General features: G+C 47.0%; 1 protein-coding gene across 2 annotated transcripts; it reads right to left on the bottom strand.

Annotated features, from left to right (window-relative positions):
- Positions 1 to 3,232: 3,232 nt before the first annotated feature.
- AP4B1 (adaptor related protein complex 4 subunit beta 1) lies at positions 3,233 to 25,770 on the bottom strand. Of its 2 annotated transcripts, XM_038749087.1 has the most exons (10): positions 25,625 to 25,770; positions 19,532 to 19,756; positions 18,655 to 18,785; positions 14,489 to 14,636; positions 10,830 to 11,326; positions 8,844 to 8,927; positions 8,081 to 8,184; positions 6,404 to 6,611; positions 5,254 to 5,535; positions 3,233 to 4,394 (listed from the first exon to the last, which is right to left on the bottom strand). In XM_038749087.1, the coding sequence occupies exons 1-10, from the start codon at positions 25,735 to 25,737 to the stop codon at positions 3,967 to 3,969; spliced, it is 2,220 nt and encodes a 739-aa protein (XP_038605015.1). In that variant the 5' UTR covers positions 25,738 to 25,770; the 3' UTR covers positions 3,233 to 3,966. The 2 variants fall into 2 exon arrangements, with proteins under 2 accessions (XP_038605015.1, XP_038605016.1); XM_038749088.1 differs by lacking the exons at positions 6,404 to 6,611; positions 8,081 to 8,184.
- Between the last annotated feature and the right edge of the window lie 31 nt (positions 25,771 to 25,801).

Raw genomic sequence — 25,801 nt, forward strand, 5'->3', positions numbered from 1 at the left:
GTGCTTGCTATGTGTCCTTGGAGGAGGACAAGACCACAGAGCTCGTAGATATATTCCCTGCCCACAAGTTTATGGGGAAAAAAGCAGGAAAGAGTGAGAGGAGGCTGAGAAAAAAAACATCCTCTATCTCTCTCTCTCACACTTACTTACACACACACACATACACAAACACAGTGATTCACTCTCACGCTCACACACCCTTATCAGATGATCTTGAACCTAGGAGAGTTGTGGTGGCCGGAGAAAGATGGAACAATCAATCAATCAATCAATCAATCAATCGTATTTATTGAGCGCTTACTGTGTGCAGAGCACTGTACTAAGCGCTTGGGAAGTCCAAGTTGGCAACATATAGAGACAGTCCCTACCCAACAGTGGGCTCACAGTCTAAAAGGGGGAGACAGAGAACAAAACCAAACATACTAACAAAATAAAATAAATAGAATAGATATGTACAGGTAAAATAAATAAATAAATAGAGTAATAAATATGTACAAACATATATACATATATACAGGAACAGAAAGCGAGCACTCCTGCTCCCTGTCACACACACAATTCTGTGCTGGGGGCTGCTGGTATTGGAGGCTGTGGTTCTCCTGCTGTGGAGAGGCAGCATGGCTCAGTGGATAGAGCATGGAGAAGGACCTGGGTTCTAATCCCAGCTGTGCCTCATATTTGCTTTGTGACCTTGGGCAAGTCCCTTCACTTCTCTGGGCCTCAGTTTCCTCATCTGTAAAGTGGAGATCAAGAGTTTGAGCCCCATGTGGGAGCCCACTGTTGGGTAGGGACCATCTCTATATGTTTCCAACTTGTACTTCCCAAGCGCTTAGTACAGTGCTCTGCACACAGTAAGCGCTCAATAAATATGATTGATTGATTGACAGGGACTGTGTCCAACCTGATTGACTTGGTTTTGTTCTGTTGTCTGTCTCCCCCTTCTAGACTGTGAGCCCACTGTTGGGTAGGGACTTTATATGTTGCCAACTTGGACTTCCCAAGCGCTTAGTACAGTGCTCTGCACACAGTAAGTGCTCAATAAATACGATTGATTGATTGATTGATCTGCCAAGCTAGCTCTCTTCCTCCCTTCAAGGCCCTATTTTGTTAATATGTTTAGTTTTGTTGTCTGTCTCCCCCTTCTAGATTGTGAGCCCACTGTTGGGTAGGGTCTGTCTCTATATGTTGCCAACTTGTACTTCCCAAGGGCTTAGTCCAGTGCTCTGCACACAATAAGCGCTCAATAAATGATTGATTGATTGATTGATTACAGTGCTCTGCACACAGTGAGCACTCAAGAAGTACTACCGACTGACTGACTGTAGCCTGGATGGAGTCCCCTTCCGCTTAAGTTAGGATTTGAAGAGTTGATCTTGATGTGGGACGTCTCTCAGGCCTATGTTCTTTTCACTGCTCCTCTCCTAGGTCTCAGGACTGATAGATCTCAACACTTAAGTCTCAGGACTCAATATGCTCCCAAACAATTAGTCCACGACATGATAACAGCAACTTCATGCAGCATGGGGTAGTGGAAAGAACACGGGCATGGGAGCCGGAGGACCCGAGTTCTGATCCAGGGCCTGCCGCTTGTCTGCTGCGTGAGCTTGGGCAAGTCACTTCACTTCTTTGTGCCTCAGTTCATCATCAATCGTATTTTTTGAGCGCTTGCTGTGTGCAGAGCACTGTACTAAGCGCTTGGGAAGTACAAGTTGGCAACACATAGAGACAGTCCCTACCCACTTAACTCTATGCCTCATGTTGGACACGGACTGTGTCCAAGCTGATTATCTTGTATCTACCCCCGTGCTTAGTAAAGTGCCTGGAACTTAGTAAGCGTTTAACAGGTAACATAAAAAAGAATTTGTAAGACTCCTGGAGATTTTCCTTCCCCAAACCACTTGTTTACTCCCCAGATTGGCTTGTCTGGGGAATGGAGGATTATATGCCTTTGAGATAGATACTCTCTTGGATTAGTGACCCCTGTTTCCTTCCAGATCCCTATAATAATGATAATAATAATAATAATAATGACAATAATAATAATAACAATAATAATAATAATAATAATGGCATTTATTAAGAATCTAAGAATGGGGTTTGAGGCCAAGGAGGGAGGAGGAGGAGGGAGGAGGAGGAGGAGAGGGAGGAGAGGAGGGAGGCCATGTCTAAGAAGTTCTGCCATAGACCCATGTGTGGATTTGGGGGAGGGAAAGTTTAGAAACTAGGCTTTCTTGGATTTAGAATCCAGGGGCCACTGTTGGATGGGCTTTGTATTAAATCTTAGATTGTGAGCTCTGAGGGTCAATGATGGAGTCCAAACCAATCATCTGTATTTTTTACGGTATTTGAGACACACTTACTTTCTGTCAGGCACTGTACTAAGCACTGGGGTAGATACAAGTTAATCAAGTTGGACACAGTCCATGTCCCTCACTGGGCTCACAGTCTTAATCCCCATTTTAGATGCGGGAACTGAGGCAGAGAGAAGTGAAATGACTTGCCCAAGGTCACATGGCAGATAAGTGGCAGAGCCACAATTAGTCAGATCCTTCTGACTCCCAGGACCGAGCTCTATTCACTAGACACCTCTTATTTATTTATTTATTTTATTTTGTTAGTATGTTTGGTTTCATTCTCTGTCTCCCCCTTTTAGACTGTGAGCCCACTGTTGGGTAGGGACTGTCTCTATATGTTGCCAACTTGGACTTCCCAAGCGCTTAGTACAGTGCTCTGCACACAGTAAGCGCTCAGTATGATTGATTGATTGATTCTCTATTTGTCCCTTTAATGACCTGGAGCAGAAGAGCATTTAGTTGGGAACTCTGAGGAGGGGTTTAGCGGGGCCCAACAGCCATTCCAGTTAGTTCCACTTTTAGGATGGGGGGTATCCCCAAACTTGTACAGACTTTTAGATTTCTGATTTACAGACAAAAACTCCCAAGATGGCCTCCTGGGGACTGGACTCATTACTGCCCAGGTTTAGCCAAATCTGGGATTAATCTTTCTAAGGCTAAAGAAAGAAGAATTTTTCACAACTAGCTGCAGGCTTTATCCTGGCCATCCAGCAGTCACTCCACCTAGCCCCATATCCCATAACATGTGGGTAGAGAGTACCCAAACCTACCAGGAAGGATTACGAAACAATGAAATCCAGAATCCACTTCGGCCCTGGTAAACTTGCTAGGAAAAGAGAACAAAGAGACCGTAATAGAAAACAAATTCTTGTTCTGGATAATTTTTCAAAGGCATTTATTTTCCAAAAAACACACATTCCTATTTTACCGCCCCTCCCTCACATCTCTAAGGGACGAGTTTCTACAGGCTTCCGAAGCCTCTGTCAGTTCAGCAACGTCGTTCTTTCAGAACGTTGAGCCATGGGCCATTTCTTTGGTATTAAGTTTCAAAAGTGTAGCTTTTGATTCCTGTTGGACATAAATTCACAATTTGATGAGAAATCTCCATTGCCTTTGTCTTCTTCTCTTGAACCTCAATTTCGATTTTCGTTTGCTGTCAGGGTAACAACACTGTAAACATTCTCTGGAGGAGTGAGAAATTTCTAGACTTTACTGAACAGCACTTTCAATAACAAAGTACAAAAGAATCCTCCCCCCAGGACCTGAATACTGTACTCAGAGCCACGTATGGGGATTAGATCCCGCGAACATACAACTAGTCAAGCCACGGAATCTATTCAGACCCACAAAATGGCTTTGAATATACTAATCACCATAATTTACTAGCCCTTTACTTCCAGACATCAAAGCTGCTTACCAACATTTCTCTGTGGAGAAATGCGATTATCTACCACCGATATAGAGGGAGTCAGGAAGAGAACTGAGGAATCCGAGCTTCCAGATTACATTCTCCCTCACACCTCGGTGATACCACTTGGACTCGACCAGCAGCTCTGAAAACCAACCGAGGGACCTGATCACAAACCTTAGGGTCCAGGAAGCCCCAGATCGATCAAGATTTCACCCCCGCAACTGTCCCTAGGACTGATTTTAACACAGAAACAAAAGCACACAGTGCTTCAGCCCTGGCTTCGCTTTGTTTCACTGAGATCTGCATCTGTGAGTTCTCTGTCTCCAGCAGCAGTTCTGTTAGGAAGAGGCAGCCTGTGTCATCCGAGGCACCGAGATAGGCTTTCCAGGGTTGCGCTCCGGGCTTGCTCACGGCAATGGCCTGGATGTTGACGACCGGCAGGGCTGCCTGGAAGGTCTCCGGATGGACCGGGCCGGGCCAGGGCAGGACCTGCTGGCAGGCCACTTCCAGGCTCAGCCAAGACCTCTCAAACTGCTCGGCGGTCAGCTGGCCCGGAGAGACCAGGAGGAGCGCCTCGGAATCGGGCTGGGCTCGCAGCTCTTCCTCGCTCTTCTCTGACGTCGGGGATCCTAGAAGGAACAAAAACGGACACCCAGCAAAGGTGTGTTGACACCCTTGAAAGTGCAAAGGACAGTCTTCCCTTGACAGAAACGAAGCGTACCTGTTCTCCTTCCTCAGACTAGGAGCTTCAGGAGGGTGGGACAAGGTCTGTGAGTGTCCTGAGTAACCCCAGTGCTCAACAAGTACCACTATTATGATCATTACTATTTAATGTAGGATCTGTAATCTTACATTAGACTTTTAGACTGTGAGCCCACTGTTGGGTAGGGACTGTCTCTATATGTTGCCAATTTGTACTTCCCAAGCGCTTAGTACAGTGCTCTGCACATAGTAAGCGCTCAATAAATACGATTGATGATGATGATGATCTGTAATAATACTAATAACAATGATATTTGTTAAGCGCTATGTGCCAAGCTCTGTTCTAAGCGCTAGGGTAGATACAAGGTATTGGGAGCCAATGCGGCCGAGTGGAAAGAGAAGGAGACTGGAAGGCAGGAGAGATGGGGCTCTAGTCCCAAACTCCGCAACTTGCCTGCTGTGTGAGCTTGGGCAAGTCTTAGTTTCCTCATCTGCAAAATGGGGAGAAAATACCTCTTCTCCCTCCCTCTGACTGTAAGCCCCGTGTGGGACAAGGGCCGCGTCTGACCCGGTTATCTTGAATCTACCCCTGTACTCAACCTAGCGCATGGTACAGGGTGTTTATTAAATACCACCACTCGTATTATTAGCTGAATCACTGAGCTCGGGCAGGCAACAATCTGGCCTTCACCACTTCCTCCACCCTCCCCCAAGAGGGTTAAGGCAAGAAAAATGAATGACGACAAAGGGGTGGTATAAGGACAGGCTCCCTGATCCAACTTTTACCTAGGGAAGCGACGGCTGCAGCTCCGGGAGCATTTGGAGCCTGGGGCTCTGTCACTTGGTAGGAGGCAAGGGCCGCCCAACGTGCTTTGCCGTACATAGGCACCAGTGTGTTGAAATCGGAGGCCCAGCTGTTCACGGGACATTTTGTTTGGTCCTCCAGGAGCCCAAGGGACGGATCAGATTTGGGGCTGCACAGGATCCTTTTCACTTTGTCAATACCGGCTAAAAGGAGGCGATAGTAGAAGAGTCCCCGATCCCGCACAGCCATGTCCTTCTCCTCTTCTGTGGGGAGTGGCGGGGAGGAGAGAGAGAGAAAGAGAGAGAGAGAGAAAATGCAACGTTGACTGGTAAGGGAGATCAAGCTGCCAGCAGTTGCTCACTGGTACTAGCTCCCACCAGTGCTTAGAATGGTCCTTGACACATAATAAGCGCTTAATATAACAATAATAATAATAAAGCTGCTATCTAAGCTGCACTCTTTGGCAAGCAAGATGAGAAGGTTAGTGGAGACAAGCGGGAACAAGAGGTAGTCGAGGAAGGAGCCATAAAAAGTAGACATTTTCTCCTCAGCTTGACTACCCCAGACCCTTCGAACAGAGATTTCTCCGGGCTTGCTGGTAATGCACTGGCCGAATCAAAAATATTTGACAATTCTGTACATTCTCCCTTGTCTCCAATTTCATGTTATTTAAACAGCACACAACATCCCCAAAGCATCCATACTTGCCAATTAGCGACAGTGGCTCCGGGCCTGCTCTGTGCTTGAGTTTACACCTGACTCAAGAATCCCAACTGTGCGCCCATAAGGACACCATGGTCCAAGACTCACTTGAGATGCATCTGATTACGTTCCTAGGTTCGGCCATTGGTTACGACACTAATGCATATTGAAAAGTAGACAAGTGGAGGTAGTGGGGGGTCTCTAACCAGCTTCACTTCCGGAGCCCCGTGGTTGAGGAGAGGTGGATCAATGGGATCTATCCCGGATGGAATCCCCCGCGACGTTCCATGGGAAGGGAATAAAGGTGGGGGGAGGATCTTTAACCTCATCACCTGTCATTTGGACCAAGGTTGACCACTGCCTTTGAGTCTTCCTCTCTGGACAGTAGGGGATCAGAACAGGTACCGCTCCTGCTTGGAGATGACCCACCTATGCAGTAATACAGCAGCCGACCCAGCGTGTCCTGGCACTCAGCGGGGCGGGACAGGAAGAGACGCAACAGGGCAGTCAGTAGTTCCATTTTCACGGCTGGAAAGGTCTCAGCCTTCACATTCTCCACAAAGTCTTCCAGCACATAGGGCGCATTAGGGATTTTCTCCCCATGCACCCCCAACAGCCAGATCAGTGCCTGTTTGCCCTAGGGAACCGAGGCAACAAGGATGGGATTCAGTGTTGGCTATGTGGGGGGGTACAGGAGAAAGCTGGGATTTTTGGCTTCATCACCACCATTCTTACCGAAATGTTGATGCAATCATTTGATTTATGAACACTGTTTGGGCCACGGAAGGAGACCGGAGAATAAGAAAAACTGAAATCCCAACTCTCCCCAAAACAAGCTCGGCAAGAAAGGTTCCCCAAAGCTTTGAGAAGCAGCACTAGTCTAGGGGAAAGAGTTTGGGCTCCATTTGTCTGCTGTGTGACCTCAGGCATGTCACTTCATTTCCCTGTGCCTCAGTGACCTCATCTATTAAATGGGGATTAAGACTGTGAGCCCGAGGTGGAACAGGGACTGTGTCCAACCTGATTCTATCTACCCTAACGCTTAGTACAGTGCCTGGCACATCGTAAGTGCTTAACAAATACCATAAAAAAGCTTTAATAGGGTAACATTTCAGTTGGTTGTGAAGCCACTGTGCTCAATTCTCTAGTCGAAAGTTGCAGAAGATAAAATTATCTTCAACTTCAGTTAAATTCAGCAGCAAATACCTTAAAATCCGCAACAGCCAGTGCCAGCAACCCAACCACAATTCCTGCAGGAGCAGGGGGCCGAGTGACGGAGGAAGAGCCACGGAAGCCCTCGGTTACCAGGATCAGGCTGCCTGAGGTATCGAGGCCTTAGCCTGACCTTTCCCTTGCCTCAACCACCGTGACTCTAAGCGCTCAATAAATACGATTGATGATGATGATGATGACTCTAAACCCTCTTCCCGGATCTTTCATGGGAACAGGAGGTGGATGAACCAGTAGCTTTAGAAAACACGGCATATTCTGGTACTGTATTTTTCTGCTTCCAGACTGGAACTGGAATTGGTGGTGAGAGACGGGTGAGAGAGAGGCATTAAAAGTAGGTACACAGGTCCCATGCCCACAACAAGCTTAAAGTCTAGAGGTACGGGAAAGTCTAGCTTATATGCCTATCAACTCTATTCTATTCTCCCTCAAGTGCCTAGTATGGTGCTCTGCATGCAGTAAGTACCCGCTTGTACTTCCCAAGTGCTTAGTACAGTGCTCTGCACACAGGAAGCGCTCAATAAATACGATAGAAAGAATGAACGAGAGGAGCAACGTTTATTATCATTTTTCTCTGAGGGAGACGTCATTGAGATTTTACACTGTGAGCTGACTGTGAGCCCACTCTTTTCGACTGTGAGCCCGCTGTTGGGTAGGGACTGTCTCTATATGTTGCCGATTTGTACTTCCCAAGCGCTTAGTACAGTGCTGTGCACATAGTAAGCGCTCAATAAATACGATTGATGATGATGATGATGATGAAGTACCCCATAAACACTACTGATTGATTCAATTGATTGATTGATTCAAGGATCAGAATCCCATAATCCCACCCTCTGCTTGGGGAAGGAAAAATCTAAAGGATCGAGTACGTACCTCACTGTCCTGGATGTTCTCTTCACAGTTGGGCAGGGCCTGACACACCGCCTCAACGCACTGTGGACAGAGCCACACCAAGTCACGGAAAGTCTGCACCACAGCTGCAACGTAACCCAGAACACGTGTCACGTGGAAGAGCTTTAGTATCACGTATGTGGACGGGGGCTCACAGAGAAGAACTGAGAAATTTTTCAGAGCATCTAGATCTGCGAAGCTCTAATGCCATCTCATCATCATCATCATCATCAATCGTATTTATTGAGCGCTTACTATGTGCAGAGCACAGTACTAAGCGCTTGGGAAGTACAAATCGGCAACATATAGAGACAGTCCCTACCCAACAGTGGGCTCACAGTCTAAAAGAGTGGGCTCACAGTCAGCTCACAGTGTAAAATCTCAATGACGTCTCCCTCAGAGAAAAATGATAATAAACGTTGCTCCTTTTGTTCATTCTTTCTGTCGTATTTATTGAGCACTTACTGTGTGCAGAGCACTGGACTAAGCACTTGGGAAGTACAAGCCGGCAACATATAGAGACGGTCCCGACCCAACAACGGGCTCACAGTCTAGAAGGGGGAGACGGACAACAAAACACGTAGACGGGTGTCAAAATCGTCAGAACAAATAGGATTTGTTTGCTCCTTTCACACGCAATGGCCATGATTTTCGAAGACAGTCAGTTACTAGGAAATCAGAGTGTTAGGGCAGCTGATTAGTAGAAAGGGATCAAAACGATTCAGGCCGGAAAGGGGGCCGTTACCTGAAGTTATGTGTTCCTGCTTGAGGCTCAGAAGTTCCGTCAGTATCTGTACACACTGCTCTGTGTAAGTTCTGGCGATACCACCTACAAAGGAGGGGACAACAGAGGAAATGGAGAATCGGACAAATGAACCACCTGCCCTCCTGGCCACCTACGGCTAACACTGGCTTCCCTCTGCACTGTCAAGATTGCCCCCTCCTATCCTGCTTTCCGCCGCTCCGATGGGAACGAGTACCCCTCTGGCATGAGGCCTCATTTAACCTTGGGAAATCTAATGGTTGAGCATCCACTGCTATGGACTCTGAACCACAAAGAGAAATTCTGCTCCTCTAACCACAGCTCCCTACTGATTGTAGTTTGTATTCTACGTATGCATATTTGTCTTTGTTCTTTATGCCATTTTAGTATTTCACTGCCCCCAGTATACTACTACTAGTAGCATTTATTAAGCGCTATGTGCAAAGCACTGTTCTAAGCGCTGGTGAGATTATAAAGTGATCAGGTTGTCTCCCGTGGGGCTCACAGTCTTAATCTCCATTTTACAGATGAGGGAACTGAGGCACAGAGAAGTTAAGTGACCTGCCCCAAGTCACACAACTGACAAGTGGTGGGGCCGAGATTTGAACCCATGACCTCTGACTCCAAAGTCCGGCCTCTTTCCACTGAGCCACGCTGCTTCAATATGTCTGTCTCCAGACCCCCCCTCCACCCCCGCCACGCTTCTATATTCACAGATTGTGAGCCCCTTGAGGGACAGAGTCCACAGAGAAGCAGCGTGGCTCAGTGGAAAGAGCCCGGGCTTTGGAGTCAGAGGTCAAGGGTTCAAATCCCGGCTCTGCCACTTGTCAGCCGTGTGACTTTGGGCAAGTCACTTAACTTCTCTGTGCCTCAGTTACCTCATCTGGAAAATGGGAATTAAGACTGTGAGCCCCACGTGGGACAACCTGATCACCTTGTATCCTCCACAGCGCTTAGAACAGTGCTTTGCACATAGTAAGCGGTTAACAAATGCCATTATTATTATTATATCTATCTCTCACCTGTCTACTCTTTCCCAGCACTCAGTACAGTGCCCTGCACAAAGTAAATGCTTAATAAATACCATTACTATGCTACAAATCCCGGGCAACCAGGCTCCAAATGATAATAGTAATGATGGTATTTGCTAAGCACTTCCTACGTGCCAAGCACTGTTCTAGGCACTGGGGTAGATACACGTTAATCAGGTTGGACACAGTCCCTGCCCCACATGGGGTTCACATTCTTAATCCCAATTTTATAGATGAGGTAACTGAGGCCCAGAGAAGTGAAACGACTTGTGCCCAGGGTCACACAGCAGACACATGGCAGAGCCAGGACCGGTCCTTCTAAGTCCCAGGCCCGTGCTCTATCATCATCATTATCATCAATCATATTTATTGAGCACTTACTATGTGCAGAGCACTGTACTAAGCGCTTGGGAAGTACAAATTGGCAACATATAGAGACAGTCCCTACCCAACAGTGGGCTCACGGTCTAAAAGGGGGAGACAGAGAACAGAACCAAACATGCTAACAAAATAAAATAAATAGAATAGAAATGTGCTCTATCCACTCAGCTGTGCTGCTTCCAATAATGCCTATGTTTCTGGAAACCCATTCTCATCCTTGACCCCTCACTGACTCTTTTTCTCCATCCTCCCTAACCGCCCCCTCACATCCACAAGGCCTGATTTCAATGAACCGCCTGAACTGCCCCGTCTTGCCCACGGCTCAGAGCCAGAGAAGGGGCACATCAGTCTGAGTTCAGTGCCTTGGGAATCCCAGTCTGGGTAGGAGGAGTTCTCTAGACATGTAGTTTCTCACGGGTAAGAGTTAGTCATCCGCGGGAGCGTGGAGGGTCGGCCGACCCTTGGGACTTCTTCCCTCTGTTCTAAGGAAAGTGGCCCCGGCTCTCTCTTCAGGGCTGCTAAATCCTGGAAGGAGGCAGGGCGGTTAACATCCTACCTATGGCAAAGACGGCAGCCTGCGCCAGATCGGCAGCCACATCCGTGCAGTAGCCTTTCAGTTCCTCCAACACCTGCTGGGCGTTCTCATCGTTCACCAGCTCGCAGAGCACTTCGACTTTCTGCAGTTTGATGAAGTGCGGCTCCGAGTACGAGCAAAAGAACTTTTTATAGTGGCTGCTGAAATGGCCGGGCAGGCTGCGCAGGATCTGCCGCACGTGGCATAGGGCGGCGAAGCAGAGCTCCCGGCTGCCCGACGAACAGGCTGTGAGAAGCGGCCCCTTGACCCGCGCTAGCACGTCCGCCTGCACCTGGGGGAACTCCTGCGCCAGAATCAGGAAGAGCTTGGTGGCCGCCATCACCACGCTCGGGCTGCCGCTCTTGAGGAAGACGTCCAGCAGGTTGAGGATGTCGAAGAGTTCCTCCTCGCTCCGGGGCCGGTAGCGCAGCAAGAAGCCCAGAACCTCGGCTTGGCCCCACTGGTCCAGGTCTGACATGCTGCCCAAACAAGACACAGGCAATACGGTTTCGGCAACAAGAACAAGGCAATTTACACCCTCCTTCCGTGGCAAGTGACCCGCCTGTATGGCAAACAGAAATGAACCTCGAGGGCAGCCATAGTGGCCACACTGAGTCACGCCTTGATCATCAAGGCCCTGCTGAGAGCTCACCTCCTCCAGGAGGCCTTCCCAGACTGAGCCCCTTCCTTCCTCTCCCCCTCGTCCCCCTCTCCATCCCCCCATCTTACCTCCTTCCCTTCCCCACAGCACCTGTATACATGTATGTTTGTACACATTTATTACTCTATCTATTTATTTATTTTACTTGTACATATCTATCCTATTTATTTTATTTTGTTAGTATGTTTGGTTTTGTTCCCTGTCTCCCCCTTTTAGACTGTGAGCCCACTGTTGGGTAGGGACTGTCTCTATATGTTGCCAATTTGTACTTCCCAAGCGCTTAGTACAGTGCTCTGCACACAGTAAGCGCTCAATAAATACGATTGATGATGATGATGATGATGATTATTTGAGGGCAATTATTATTATCATTATCACTGTACTTTAAGCCCTTACGATGGGTCACGTGCGGTTCTGAGCACTGGCGTAGGTACGAGTTAATCGGGTCAGACACAGTCCCTGCCCCACAGGGAGCTCCCAGTCTCAGTAGGAGGAAGAAAAGGCAATCGAAGGGAGACTAACAAGTCAATGAATATTCAAAATAATAAGTGTTCTTAAGAAAATTTCAGCTATGTTCAGGTCTTATTTACCCAAATAGCCTCGACTTCAAACCATTTATGATGCTTCGGTTAATATGTCACAAGAAAAATATTCTTCTGAGGACAAAAGTTTTCAGAGAGAACACTTAAAACATGTTCTGTTTAACACTACACTTTTCCATGTTCTCCTTCAGGCCTGGAATTCCCTCTCCCTTCATATCCGACCTCCCACCACTCTCCCCACCTTCAAAATCCTTCTAAAATCCCATCTACACCAACAGGCTTTCCCAGACTAAGCCCTCTATTTCCCCTAACCACTCTCCCTTCTATGTTGACTACGCACTTGGCTGTGTGCCCTTTGAGGACTTTGACACTCACCCCAGCCTCAGGGTACTTATGTGCATATTTCTTAACTCTTCTGTCTCCCCCATCCATAATCTATTTTAATATCTGTCTCTCCCTTTAGCTTGTAAGCTCGTTAAGGGCAGGGAACATGTCTGCTAATTCTATTGCACTGTACTCTCCCAAGTGCTTAGTATAGCGCCTGGCAAACAGCAATAATAATACTGGTATTTGTTTGAGAAGCAGCGTGGCTTAGTGGAAAGAGCACCAGCTTGGGAGTTGGAGGACATGGGTTCTAATCCCTCTTTCGCCACTTGTCGCTGTGTGACCTTGGGCAAGCTGCTTAACATCGCTATGCCTCAGTTACCTCATCTGTAAAATGGGGATTAAGACTGTGAGCCCCATGTGGAACAACCTGATTAGCTTGTATTTACCCCGGCACTTTGAACAGGGCTTGGCACATAGTAAGCGCTTAACAAATACCATAAATTATTATTATTATTATTAAGCCCTTACTGCGTGCCAGGCATCGTACTAAGCGCTTGGGTGGATACAAGCAAATCGAATCGGACACAGTCCCTGTCCTACATGGGGCTCACAGTTTCAATCCTCATTTTATGGATAAAGAAGCTGAGGCACAGAGAAGTGAAGTGACTGGCCCAAGGTCACAAAGCAGACAAGAGGTGGAGCTGGGATTAGAACCTACAACCTTCTCATTCCCAGGCCTGTCTGGGCTTGAAGAAATGATCATTTTCTTTAGTAGCTCTGTGTACCACAACCCCTGGCAATATAAAATCTTTCAGTCTCTTGTAGATCTGAACAGAAAACCTTTCTCCCCCTTCTAAACTGTGAGCTCGTTGCTGGGTAGGGACCGTCTCTATATGTTGCCGACTTGTAATCCCCAAGCATTTAGTACAGTGCTGTGCACGCAGTAAGTGATCAATAAATACGACTGAATGAATAAATGAATGGGCTCTATCCACTGAGCCATGCTGTTTTCAGTAAGCACTCAATCAATACCATTGATTGATTGACTGACAAAACCTACTTTAAGTAGTTCTCTATGGTGTGCGTGCTCGATCTGTTCAGAGAGTGGCTTTTAGAATCAAATAAAACTGGGACTCAATCAGAGGTAAAAACTCCTCACCCTCGGCTTCAAGGCTGTCCATTCCCTCGCCCCCTCCTACCTCACCTCCCTTCTCTCCTTCTACAGCCCAGACCGCACCCTCCGCTCCTCTGCCGCTAATCTCCTCACCGTGCCTCGTTCTCGCTTGTCCCGCTGTCGACCCCCAGCCCACGTCCTCCCCCTGGCGTGGAATGCCCTCCCTCCCAACATCCGCCAAGCTAGCTCTCTTCCTCCCTTCAAAGCCCTACTGAGAGCTCACCTCCTCCAGGAAGGCTTCCCAGACTGAGCCCCCTCCTTCCTTTCCCCCTCCTCCCCCTCCCCATCCCCCCCGCCTTACCTCCTTCCCCTCCCCACAGCACCTGTATATATGCTTGTACATATTTATGACTCTATTTATTTTACTTGTACATATTTATTCTATTTATTTTACTTTGTTAATATGTTTTGTTTTGTTGTCTGTCTCCCCGTTCTAGACTGTGAGCCCGCTGCTGGGTAGGGACCGTCTCTATATGTTGCCAACTTGTACTTCCCAAGAGCTTAGTACAGTGCTCTGCACACAGTAAGTGCTCAATAAATACGATTGATTGATTCCCAAGAGCTTAGTACAGTGCTCTGCACACAGTAAGCGCTTAATACGAATGAATGAATGAATCTCAAATGAAAAGAGGATGCTCTTATTCTCCATGCTATATTCCAATGTGAGTGACTTGAGGAGACAAAAGGAAAAAGTTGAGAGTTGGTAGAAGAGCACAAAGCCTCATGTTTCTACCCTATCCCATGCCCTCAGCACAACTGCAAGGGGGCGAACGGCAAAGTAAATTTCTTTCCGAGGAAACACTACCCACTGTAGTTCATTTTCCTCTTTCCCGGGCTGGGGGGGAAACTGCTGGCCCAAACTACCCCTTGATTCCGATGAACAAGCAGAATCCCTCTACAGCAAATGGACCCAACCCAAACAGTCTAGCAAGCGAACCGGTTTAAAAGGTGGTGGGCGATAGGCTTATTGATGACGACACCGCCCTCCTGCCTCAGGATCTCCTCCAGGGCCCTCAGGCAATTCACCACCACGATGGGGTCTTGGTCCCGCAGCAAACTGTACAACTCATTTACCACTGCGCCATCTGTAACAAAGCAAAGGAGAGGAGAGACGGAGCACGGCCTCAGCTGGACCCCCTCTGATGGAGTGCAAAGGGAGGGAAGAGTTTTGGCCCTCTCCTCCCTCGATGACACTGCCGTCTGAAGGGATCTGGCAGGCTGGCAAACATTTGGAACCATCACAAGTTGCGGCTCGCCAGAGCGGTGACACGTCTTAAAAGAAAAAAACGCTCCCTTTACCCCAAAATACTGATGCAGTTACCGTTTTTATTGTGCTCCTTGTCTCTTCTAGGTTGTAAGTACTTTGTGGGCAGGGAACGTGTCTGCCCCTTCTAATAATAATAATAATAATCGGCATTTGTTAAGCACTTACTATGTGCAAAGCACATAGGATACAGGCTGATCAGGTTGTCCCACGTGGGGCTCACAGTCTTAATCCCCATTTTACAGATGAGGTAACTGAGGCCCAGAGAAGTTGACTTGCCCAAGATCACACAGCAGACATGTGGCGGAGTCGGCATTCGAACCCATGACCTCTGACTCCAAAGCCTGTGCTCTTTCCACTGAGCCACGCTGCTTCTCTAGACTGTGAGCCCACTGTTGGGTAGGGACCATCTCCACATGTTGCCAACTTGTACTTCCCAAGTGCTTAGTCCAGTGCTCTGCACACAGTGAGCGCTCAATAAATACAATTGATTGATTGATTGCCAACTCTGTTGTGTTGAGCTATCCCAAGAGCTTAGTACAGTGCTCTGTATGATTGATTGACTGATTCTTTCATTGCTCTGTCATGCTTAATCAATTCAATCTTTCTCTGTCTGCCCTTCACTCAACACTCTCTCTCTTCTAGTGTGAGGCTGTGTGAAAAACCTAGGGGACTAGGGTGATGTTTAATTCAATCAATGATATTTACTGACTGCTTACTGTGTGCAGGGTGCTGCACTAAGCGCCTGGGAGAGCACAATTCAAAAGAGTTGGTAAATACGTTTCCTAACCGAAAGGAGTTTACAGTCTAGAGGGGGAGACAGACATTAGTATCAATAAATTTTAGATATATACACAAGCACTGTGGGGCTATGACAATTATCATTAATTACTTATTTATATTTATGTCCATCTCTAGATTGTGAGCTCCTTGTGGGCAGCGACTGCGTCTACCAGCTGTTGTATTATGCTCACCTAAGGGCTTAGTATATTGTTCTGCACATAGTAAGTACTTAATACCATTGACTTTTAGACTGTGAGCCCACTGTTGGGTAGGGACTGTCTCTATATGTTGCCAATTTGTACTTCCCAAGCACTTACTACAGTGCTCTGCACATAGTAAGCGCTCAATAAATACGATTGATGATGATGATTGACTGGTTGATCCTTGTTTTTTTCCCCAAAACTCAGCGCAGTCAATACCACTGAGTGAGAGAAGCTACTGCCTACTAGGGATTCAGGAACTCCAGGAAATGCCAGAAGTTTAGGGAACATTCTGCCCCTCACACATACACACACAAATGAGGAAATGTCACAACCCGCCACCCCCCTCACACACACACACACACACACAAATGAGGAAATGTCACAACCCACCACCCCCCGACACACACACACACACACACACACACACACACACACAGTCCTGTCGCTTGCAGAAGAAAAAGGAAGGTAAGAAAACACAGGGAGTTCTATAAAGTGCAAGCTATTTTCTTGAAAAACATCGTGTTATGGGAAAATTGGGTTACACTAGCCATTGATTCAGTGGGAATTAATGGGTTAGGGGGCAGATGACTGAAGATACCACCATGACTGACATCTTTCAACACAAACTTCTACATTATTGTTATTTCCACCTCTAGCAAAATGCCTCACCCCTTTAATAATAATAGTAATAATAATGATGGCATTTGTTAAGCACTTACTATGTGCAAAGCACTGTTCTAAGCACTGGAGAGGATACAAGGTCATCAGGTTGTCCCACATGGCGCTCACGGTCTTAACCCCTATTTTACGGATGAGGTAACAGGCACAGATAAGTGACTTGCCCAAAGTCACACAGCTGACAATTGGTGGAGGCAGGATTTGAACCTCTGACTCCCAAGCCCGCGCTCTTTCCACTGAGCCACGTTGCTTCTCAACTGCTTTTTTATGGTATTAAATTCTGAACAGTCGCAAAAGCACAAAGTACTGTGCGGTACAGTACAGTACGGCTGAGTCGGCAGTGGCTGGGAATCAATCAATTGCATTTATTTACCTCCTTCCCTTCCCCACAGCACCTGTATATATGTATATATGTTTGTACATATTTATTACTCTATTTATTTATTTATTTTACTTGTACATATCTATTCTATTTATTTTATTTTGTTAGTATGTTTGGTTTTGTTCTCTGTCTCCCCCTTTTAGACTGTGAGCCCACTGTTGGGTAAGGACTGTCCCTATATGTTGCCAACTTGTACTTCCCAAGCGCTTAGTACGGTGCTCTGCACACAGTAAGCGCTCAATAAATACGATTGATTGATTTATTGAATGCTTACTGTGTGCGCAGCACTGTACTAACCATTTGGGAGAGTACAATATAACAGACGTGTACAGTAATGGGAAGTATATCAGCACCGTGCCTTGGCTGACACCATATGCACGACCACTTCTTCGTACAACAACTCTATTTGTGTCAGCTTGTGGATTGTGTTCAACCAAAAGAGACTCATGTTGCGCATTGATCACTCTTCCGCCCGCACTCAGTAAACTCTCAGCCGGTACCACTGATTGACTGATCCAAATTGGGTCATGGAAACACGTGTTAGAGCAGAATTGCCTGCTCCAATAGTTCTGTCATAAAGTATATTTTCACTACACATCTTGGACAGGAGGGCTAGAATTGGGGAAGCGTTCTTCCAATAAGGCACATTTGTCGAAACTGAAAGTGATGCAGGGTCCAGACAAAGGATTGGATGCTCGTGTGAGGCATTTGGGCCCAAGGTGGGTACCAAATTCCAGTGTTCCTTTAACTCAGCTCTACAAGGACGCAACCCCCATGATGTAGGAAGACTAGCTGTACTGGCATCCCAGCCTTCACGGTACGGAGAGGGAGTTGGCAGTTTTTTTGTCCTTTTTTTATGGTATTTGTTACAGCTATGTGTTGGCATGGTACTAAGCGCTTGGGAGACTTCAATACAAGAGAATTAGCAGAATCTAGAATTTAAAGATATGTTCATAAGCGCTGTGGGGTAGAGGTTGGGGCAAATATCAAATACCCAAAGGTCACAGATCCAAGTGCCGAAGGGATAGGGAGCCGGGGAAAACGGGGCTTTTAATATGTTGCCAACTTGTACTTCCCAAGCGCTTAGTACAGTGCTCTGCACACAGTAAGTGCTCAATACGATTGATTGATTGATTAATCGGGGAAGGCCTCAAAGTGCTGGGGTAGACACAAACCAATTAGGCTGGACGCAGTCCATGTCTCACAAGGGGCTTGGTCTTAATCTCCTTTTACAGATGAGGGAACTGAGGCACAGAGTACTAACTTGCACAAGGTCACAGAGCAGACAAATGGAAGAGCCAGGATTAGAACCCAGCTCCTCTGACTCCCAAGGCCCATGTTCTTTTCACTAGGGCACGCTGCTTCTTGGGTGTGACCAGGGCAAATTCTGGCTAGGACAGCAGCGGGCCTGTGGTAAGGGATGCCCCCTTAATCCACCTGCATCTGACCAAAATTTCTACAGCTGAAATCTCTTATTCTCTTACACTTTTGAATGACCTCTCTTACTGGCTCTTCTCTTCTCTACCCTCCACCTTTAAATTCTGAGCCCCATGTACATCTTACTCGTGGCCTCACCAGTGTTTAGGAAAGGGCTTTGAACAATATATTTGTGATGATGATGGAAATAATCCCAGTTGCATCCTACCTCTAAAGACACATGGCCATCCTGGACTCCAGGAAGTGTTGGTCCTACTGTTCTGTCATAAAGACCTCTTCACTCCAGTATTCTACACACAAACACACACACACCCCGCCACCAAACTGGGATGACGATAGATAAAATCGCCTCTTACCCACTTCGGACTCTTCGTGAAGATTGTGCATCTTTGCACAGGCGAGGACCGCTACCCTCCTGACGTACGAGGCCTTGTCCCGCAGACCATTTAGAACGGGCTGTTGGATGTATTCCTGGATGCCGGGCATCCTACACAGAACACCCAAGTCAATCAATCAATCAATCAATCAATCGTATTTATTGAGCGCTTACTACGTGCAGAGCACTGTACTAAGCGCTTGGGAAGTACAAATTGGCAACACATAGAGACAGTCCCTACCCAACAGTGGGCTCACAGTCTAAAAGGGGGAGACAGAGAACAGAACCCAACATACCAACAAAATAAAATAAATAGGATAGAAATGTACAAGTAAAATAAATAAATAAATAAATAAATAGAGTAATAAATATGTAATAAATAAATAAATAAATAGAGTAATAAATATGTAATAAGTCAAGGCCGTCCTGTTCTCACACAGCACCTGTGGGACTTTAGGGGGCCGGGGATTTAATGGGCTTTCTTCTCACCCGCCAAACTGGCACTGGATAATCCAATGCCCATCAGGCAAGGAAGACGGGACTGTCGTGAGCTTGAACTAGCAGATTTTGCTAATTGACATTTGCCAATTTCCTGGAGGGGGCAGCTCAGTGGAAACAACCAAGAGACTCACCACACTCTCAGCTGTATTTAGGGAATCGCAATCCCAGAGAGGTCACAATTGAGGGTGAGAACGACTAACCGTAAGCTTCTAGAACAGCCCAACTGGGTGTCTTTCAGACCCAACCCAACCGCCATGTCATGTTTCCTTGGGCCGAGACCCTAGATAGGTTAGTCCTGCTACTAACTCCCCCAAACTCAGCAGCCGCTACCTGTCTGCACCGAGAAGAGAACCCACCTGAGGCTACACATGCTCCTGAGAGCCAGGCCTCGAACCATGGGGTTGGGATCGGAGCAGTCCTTGCAGAGAGTGTTGATGGCTAGGAGAGCCAGGTCTGGCTTCAGAGGGGCATAGGTGCACATGTACAGGTACACCAATTTCTTCTGCACAATATCCGTGGTCGCGCTGGCTTTCACCATCTCCATGAAGACGCTGGACACATCCACTCCCTGGGTCATGTGCCTAAAATCAATTGACCAGAGCACGGAAATACCGTTACTCAAATCGCAAAAACCACCGCCGACCGCACAGCTTCAAGATGGAGCAACGAATCATTTTTAAACTGAGTACCCACATTTGGCCTTTTTACCCAGAGAAGCCACCGGTGGTCAAGTTCCCCTAGAGGTGTTTGTGTGGCTAAGAAGGCATATGGGGGGCCCACAGTCCCCACCACCAGGGTCCTTTTTTCTGCTGCTGTTTTCGTTGTTTGCAGAGCAGGGTGTTGTTTTCACTTCTGCTTTTGCCTCTCGATCCTTTGAAAGCTTGGGCTCGAGATGCGCTGCTCCTTTCTTTCTTGACTGGCGAGTGCCATGGTGGACTGTCTCTGGCAGTTGGCTTCTATTTTTCGGCTGAGATGGGATATTGTCTGAGACTGTTTTAATGCACCCACCCACTGGATTCGCCCCCTTTATTCATCCCACCTTCGGCTCCACAGCACTTATGTACATATTCGCGATTTACTTATTCCTATTAACGTCTGTCTCCCCGCTAGACCGTAATCTCTTTGTGGAAGGGAACATGTCTACCAACTCTGTTATACCGTCCTCTCCCAAGCACTTTGCACATACTCTGCACACGGTAAGCACTGGAAAAACACTATTGATTGATTGAATGAATGAACGCTTCAAACATTTCTAGGTCCTCCACTGATTTTGGTTGCCCAACTTCAGCCCACCTAATTGCAGCTCCTTGAGTATCCTTCTGCCCTGTATTCTCTTCATACACAACAAAGTTGTACTGAGGTTAGCATAGCTTCAAAATGGACGGAAACCCATTTCACTCCAGGGCTTGGTACCTACGATCCTGACTGGTCATCTGACGTTGAAGAGGACCGGTAAATCACGGAACTGATGTGAGATCGTTACGGGCAGGGAATGCGTCTGCTAATTCTGTTGCACTGTACTTTCCCATGGGCTTAGTACAGTGCTCTGCACACAGTAGGGGTTTAGTAAATACCACTGATTTATCACGGAGTACGAGCTATTGTGTTTGGGCAACAGAGTCCAAGTCTCCCAACTAGAGAGAAAGTTGGGTAGCACTTGGGGTGAGTTTGTAGCTTTTCTGGTGCAGGCTGAGACACCTGCTTCTCCTCTAGAGAGAGGAGAAAAGGCCTGTGTTGAGCTGAGGTTGGATGGAGACCCTGAACCAGTTCATAGGACCTGGCTGATCTGGCCAAGTGGTTTATAGTCACTTACGTGTCTTCTTGGGAGTAGCCTCCCAAGCAGGGTAGCCTAGAGGAAAGATTACAGGCCTGGGAGTCGAAGGGCCTGGGTTCTAAGCCTGGCCCCGCCACCTGTCTGCCGTGTGACCGTGAGGCAGTCAGTGCCTCAGTTGCCTCATCTGTAAAATGGGGACTAAGCCTGTGAGCCCCATGTGGGACATGGATGCGTCCCTCCTCATTAGCTTGTATCTACCCTAGTGCTTCGTATAGTGCCTGGCATAGAGTAAGCACCTAATACCATTAAAAATAATAATCACTATTACTATTGGTCCTCTTAAAGCCCAGTTGGCTGTAGTCATTCTTGAATGACTTCAGATCAATCAATCAATCGTATTTATTGAGCGCTTACTGTGTGCAGAGCACTGTACCAAGCGCTTCGGAAGTACAAGCTGGCAACATATAGAGACAGTCCCTACCCAACAGTGCTCTTAGCCTGCTCATTTGAACAAGTTTTCCAGAGGAATGGAAGAGTACTCTGAATCAATTGGGAATCTGGCTGTGTACCCCTTAAGCACTTTAATCCTCACCTCTGCCCCACAATACTTACATACTACCACTTCCCCTATGCCTAATCCACTTTAATGTCTGCCTCCCCCTATAGACTATAAGCTCCTTCTGGGCATTCATCACATCTACCAACTCTATTGTGCGTGGGACTGTGCTTTCCCAAGTGTTTAGTACAGTAAGCACTCAATAAATACTACTGATAGATGGATTGATTCTAACTCCTGCATCCAAGTCCCTTGATGCATTCTCCAGCAGGGATGCACAGAATAAACTGAACAGGACTGAGTCTATTACGCACCCTTGCTTTACCCTATCGACGATTAACCAGTGCAAAGTTTTGGGTTCGACTGCAGTCTGCATAGTTCTCTTCCGCCTTCACCACGTTACCACCTGTCTCACACACACTTCTTAACTGCTCACTGCGACAGAGGTTTCTGTAAGCGCCTCTTCTGTCCGGGTCGTAAGGGGTGACAAGGTTTCGGTGGCGATACAGAGATTAGGAGTAACGGAAAGGTTAGCTCAAAGGGATGGAATAATCAGATACGGGGTTTTCCGATCATATGAGACATGCCTTAACGTCCCAAGGGGATTTGCCTGGGAGTGTCAAAATGTAAGCCTTCCCCGCTTAATTCCCAACACCCCAACTTGAGCCAACCCAACAGATCACCCTTGGCATTCATGAATTCACATTCACCCACAGCATTTATGTAAATATGCATATTCACGGATATAGTCTAGAACTTCTGGTTATTTCATCCTGGCATATTTCCTACTTTCCTACCCACTTTATCTGTGTTTGTCCTTTGCCACAATTTATAAATACTTTTTGCCACTCCGCCTCCCCTAGTAGATTCTGCCCGTTGTTGGATAGGGACCGTCTCCATATGTTGCCGACTTGTACTTTCCAGGCGCCTAGTACAGTGCTCTGCACACAGTAAGCGCTCAATAAATACGATTGAATGAATGTGTTTTGTTTCTGCTGTACTTTCCCAAGTGCTGAAATACAGTACTCTGCACTCAGTCAGCACTCAATATCTACTATTGCTTGATTGATTTGTAAGTTTCTTGCAGATAGGGGTGTAACCTCTAAATGTTCTTTGCTGAACCTATGACATTGAGGAATTTCAATGCATTAATAACAATAATAGTAATAATACTAATCTACTCTGAAGAAAAAGTTAACCTACCAAACCTCACAAACTACTGATTACTGACAAAAATGGAAAACTGCTGTTATCTTTCCTTGTTTTAAAAATATCTCGCAAGCACAAGAATGAGTTCTAGACTTGGTGCACAGTATGGCACAGGAGTGTAAACTGATATTAAATGCTAAGCAGCAGCACGTCCAGTCTATCAGTTTTACTTGTAAGCTTTCCACGTGCACAGCACTGTACTAAGCACTTAGGAGAGTAAAACTGTTAACAGAATAGAACTAGTAGACATTCCCTGCCCTCAATGAGCTTTCAGTCTAGTCTAGTACTCTAGTCTTTCCATCCTCCATAACACTTTTTTTCCTTTATCCCTGGGAAACGCAGTGTGGGGAGGAAGCACCACGGCCTAGTATATATGTTTGTACATATTTAATACTCTATTTTACTTGCACATATTTATTCTATTTATTTTGTTAATATGTGTTGTTCTGTTGTCTGTCTCCCCCTTTTAGACTGTGAGCCCACTGTTGGGTAGGGACCGTCTCTATATGTTGCCAACTTGTACTTCCCAAGCGCTTAGTACAGTGCTCCGCACACAGTAAGCGCTCAATAAATACGATTGATGATGATGATGATGATAAAGCACAGGCCTGGGAAGTCAGAAGGACCTGGGTTCTACTCCCCGCTCTGCTCTTGTTTGCTGTGTGATCTTGGGCAAATAGCTTAACTTCTCTGTGCCTCAGTTATCTGTAAATTGGGTTTGAAACTTGGCCCCACGTGGGGCACGGACTGCGGCCAACTTGATTAGCAGTTATCTATCCCAGTGCTTAGCACAGGGCCTGGCACGTATAAAACATTCAATCACCTCTTTAAAGTACTCTAACCCCCCTCCTACAACACCTTGCTATCCTTCGACTACAACCCAGCTGGCACGCTTCTCCCTCTCCCTTCTGTGCCGCCCTGACTTGCTCCCCTCATTCATCCCCTCTTCAAGCCCCACAGCGCTTATAATAATAAAAATAATAATTATGGTATTTCTAAAGTGCTTACTCTGTGCCAGGCACAGTTCTAAGCTCTGGCGTAGAAACAAGCAAATCAGGGGGGAGACAGTCCCTGTCCCATGTTGGGTTCACAATCTCAATCCCCATTTTACAGATGAGGTAACTGAGGCCCAGAGAAGTGAAGTGACTTGCCCAAGGTCACTCGGCAGACATGTGGTGGAGCTGGGATTGGAATCCATGACCTTCGACTCCCAGTCCTGTGCACTATCCACTACTCCATGCCGCTTATGTGCATATCTATCATTTTATTTATTTATATTTATGTCTGTCTTTCCCTCTAGACTGTAAGCTCGCTGTGGGCAGGGACTGTGTCTGTTTACTGTTGTACAGTACTCTCCCAAGTGCTTGGCACAGTGCCCTGCACACAGTGAATGTTCAATAAATAATAATAATAATAATAATAATAATTACGGTATTTGTTATGCACTTACTATGTGCCAGGCACGTACTAAGAACTGGGGTGGATGGATACAAGCAAATTGGGTTGGACCCAGTCCCTGTCCCGCATAGGGCTCACAGTCTTATTCCCCATTTTACAGATGAGGAAACTGAGGCCCAGAGAAGTGAAGTGGCTTGCCTGAGGTCAGGCAGCAGACAAGCGGCGGAGCCGGGATTAGAACCCATGACCTTCTGATTTCCAGGCCTGTGCTATAACCACTAGGCCATGCTGCTTCCCAATATAAACAGGATGGAATGAAGTAAACGCTCAATCGAATCCCATGAAAAAGGGTGGTGCACATGAGGAGTAGCGTGGCATAGTGGAATGAGCCCGGGCTTGGGAGTCAGAGGTCGTGGTTTCTAATCCCAGCTCCACCACCGATCAGCTGTGTGACTCTGGGCAAGTCACTTGACTTCTCTGTGCCTCAGTTACCTCATCCGTAAAAATGGGGTTTAAGACTGCGAGCCCCACGTGGGACAAACTGATGACCTTGCATCTCCCCCAGCGCTTAGAACAGTGCTTGGCACATAGCAAGCGCTTAACAAATGCCATCATTATTATTATCATGGAGAAGCAGCCTGACTCAGTGGAAAGAGCCCGGGGTTGGGAGTCGGAGGTCATGGGTTCTAATCCCAGCTCTGCCATATGTCTGCTGTGTGACCCTGGGAAAGTCACTTCACCTCTCTGAGCTTCAGTTCCCTCATCTGTAAAATGGGGGTGAAGACTGTGAGCCCCACGTGGGACAACTTGATCACCTTGTATCCTCCCCAGTGCTTAGAACAGTGCTTTGCACACAGTAATCGCTTAACATAAGCCATCCTTATTATTCTCTGGGCCTCAGTTCCCTCATCTGTAAAATGGTGATGAAGACTGTGAGCCCCACCTGGGATGTTTATTTTATTTTGTTAGTATGTTTGGTTTTGTTCTCCGTCTCCCCCTTTTAGACTGTGAGCCCGCTGTTGGGTAGGGACTGTCTCTCTATGTCGCCAATTTGTACTTCCCAAGCGCTTAGTCCAGTGCTCTGCACATAGTAAGCGCTCAATAAATACGATTGATGATGATGATGTACGTTCGTACAGATTTATTACTCATTTACTTTACTTGTACATATTTACTATTCTATTTATTTTGTTAATGATGCGCATTTAGCTTTAATTCTATTTGTTCTGACTAATTTCAACACCTGTCCACATGTTTTGTTTCCTCGTCCGTCTCCCCCTTCTAGCCTGTGAGCCCGTTGTTGGGTGGGGACCGTCTCTAGATGTTGCCAGCTTGTACTTCCCAAGCGCTTGGCACAGTGCTCTGCACACGGTAAGCGCTCAATAAATACGACTGAATGACACTTTGTACGTCCACCCAGCGCTTAGAACAGTGCTTCGCACATAGTAAGCGCTTAACAGATGCCATCACTGTTATTATTATTATTATTATTATTATTATTAATGCTTCTACCTGATGAGCCGCTGGATGACATTCCGGTAGCGGGGCCGGTCAGCCTGGACGTGGGGGTTGCCCAGGGCCTTCTTCAGCTCCTTCACGGGGTCCTCGGAGCCCAGGTACGGCATCTTCGGGCCGGGAGGCCAAACCCGCCTTCTTCTTTGGGGTGTGGGGGGGGGGTGTGGGGGGGTG

This window comes from Tachyglossus aculeatus, chromosome 7, assembly GCF_015852505.1.
Source record: "Tachyglossus aculeatus isolate mTacAcu1 chromosome 7, mTacAcu1.pri, whole genome shotgun sequence".
NCBI classification, from domain to species: domain Eukaryota; kingdom Metazoa; phylum Chordata; class Mammalia; order Monotremata; family Tachyglossidae; genus Tachyglossus; species Tachyglossus aculeatus.

Bases quoted from the DNA above. Each gene is read 5' to 3' on its own strand.
- AP4B1 (XM_038749087.1), bottom strand. From the start codon at position 25,737: ATGCCGTACCTGGGCTCCGAGGACCCCGTGAAGGAGCTGAAGAAGGCC. The intron at 5,536-6,403 runs GTGGGTCATCTC...CACTCCCCACAG, and splicing joins GCTGCTGTATTACTGCATAG to AAGAGGAGAAGGACATGGCT. The intron at 4,395-5,253 runs GTAAAAGTTGGA...TGTTCCTTCTAG, and splicing joins TGCAGCCGTCGCTTCCCTAG to GATCCCCGACGTCAGAGAAG.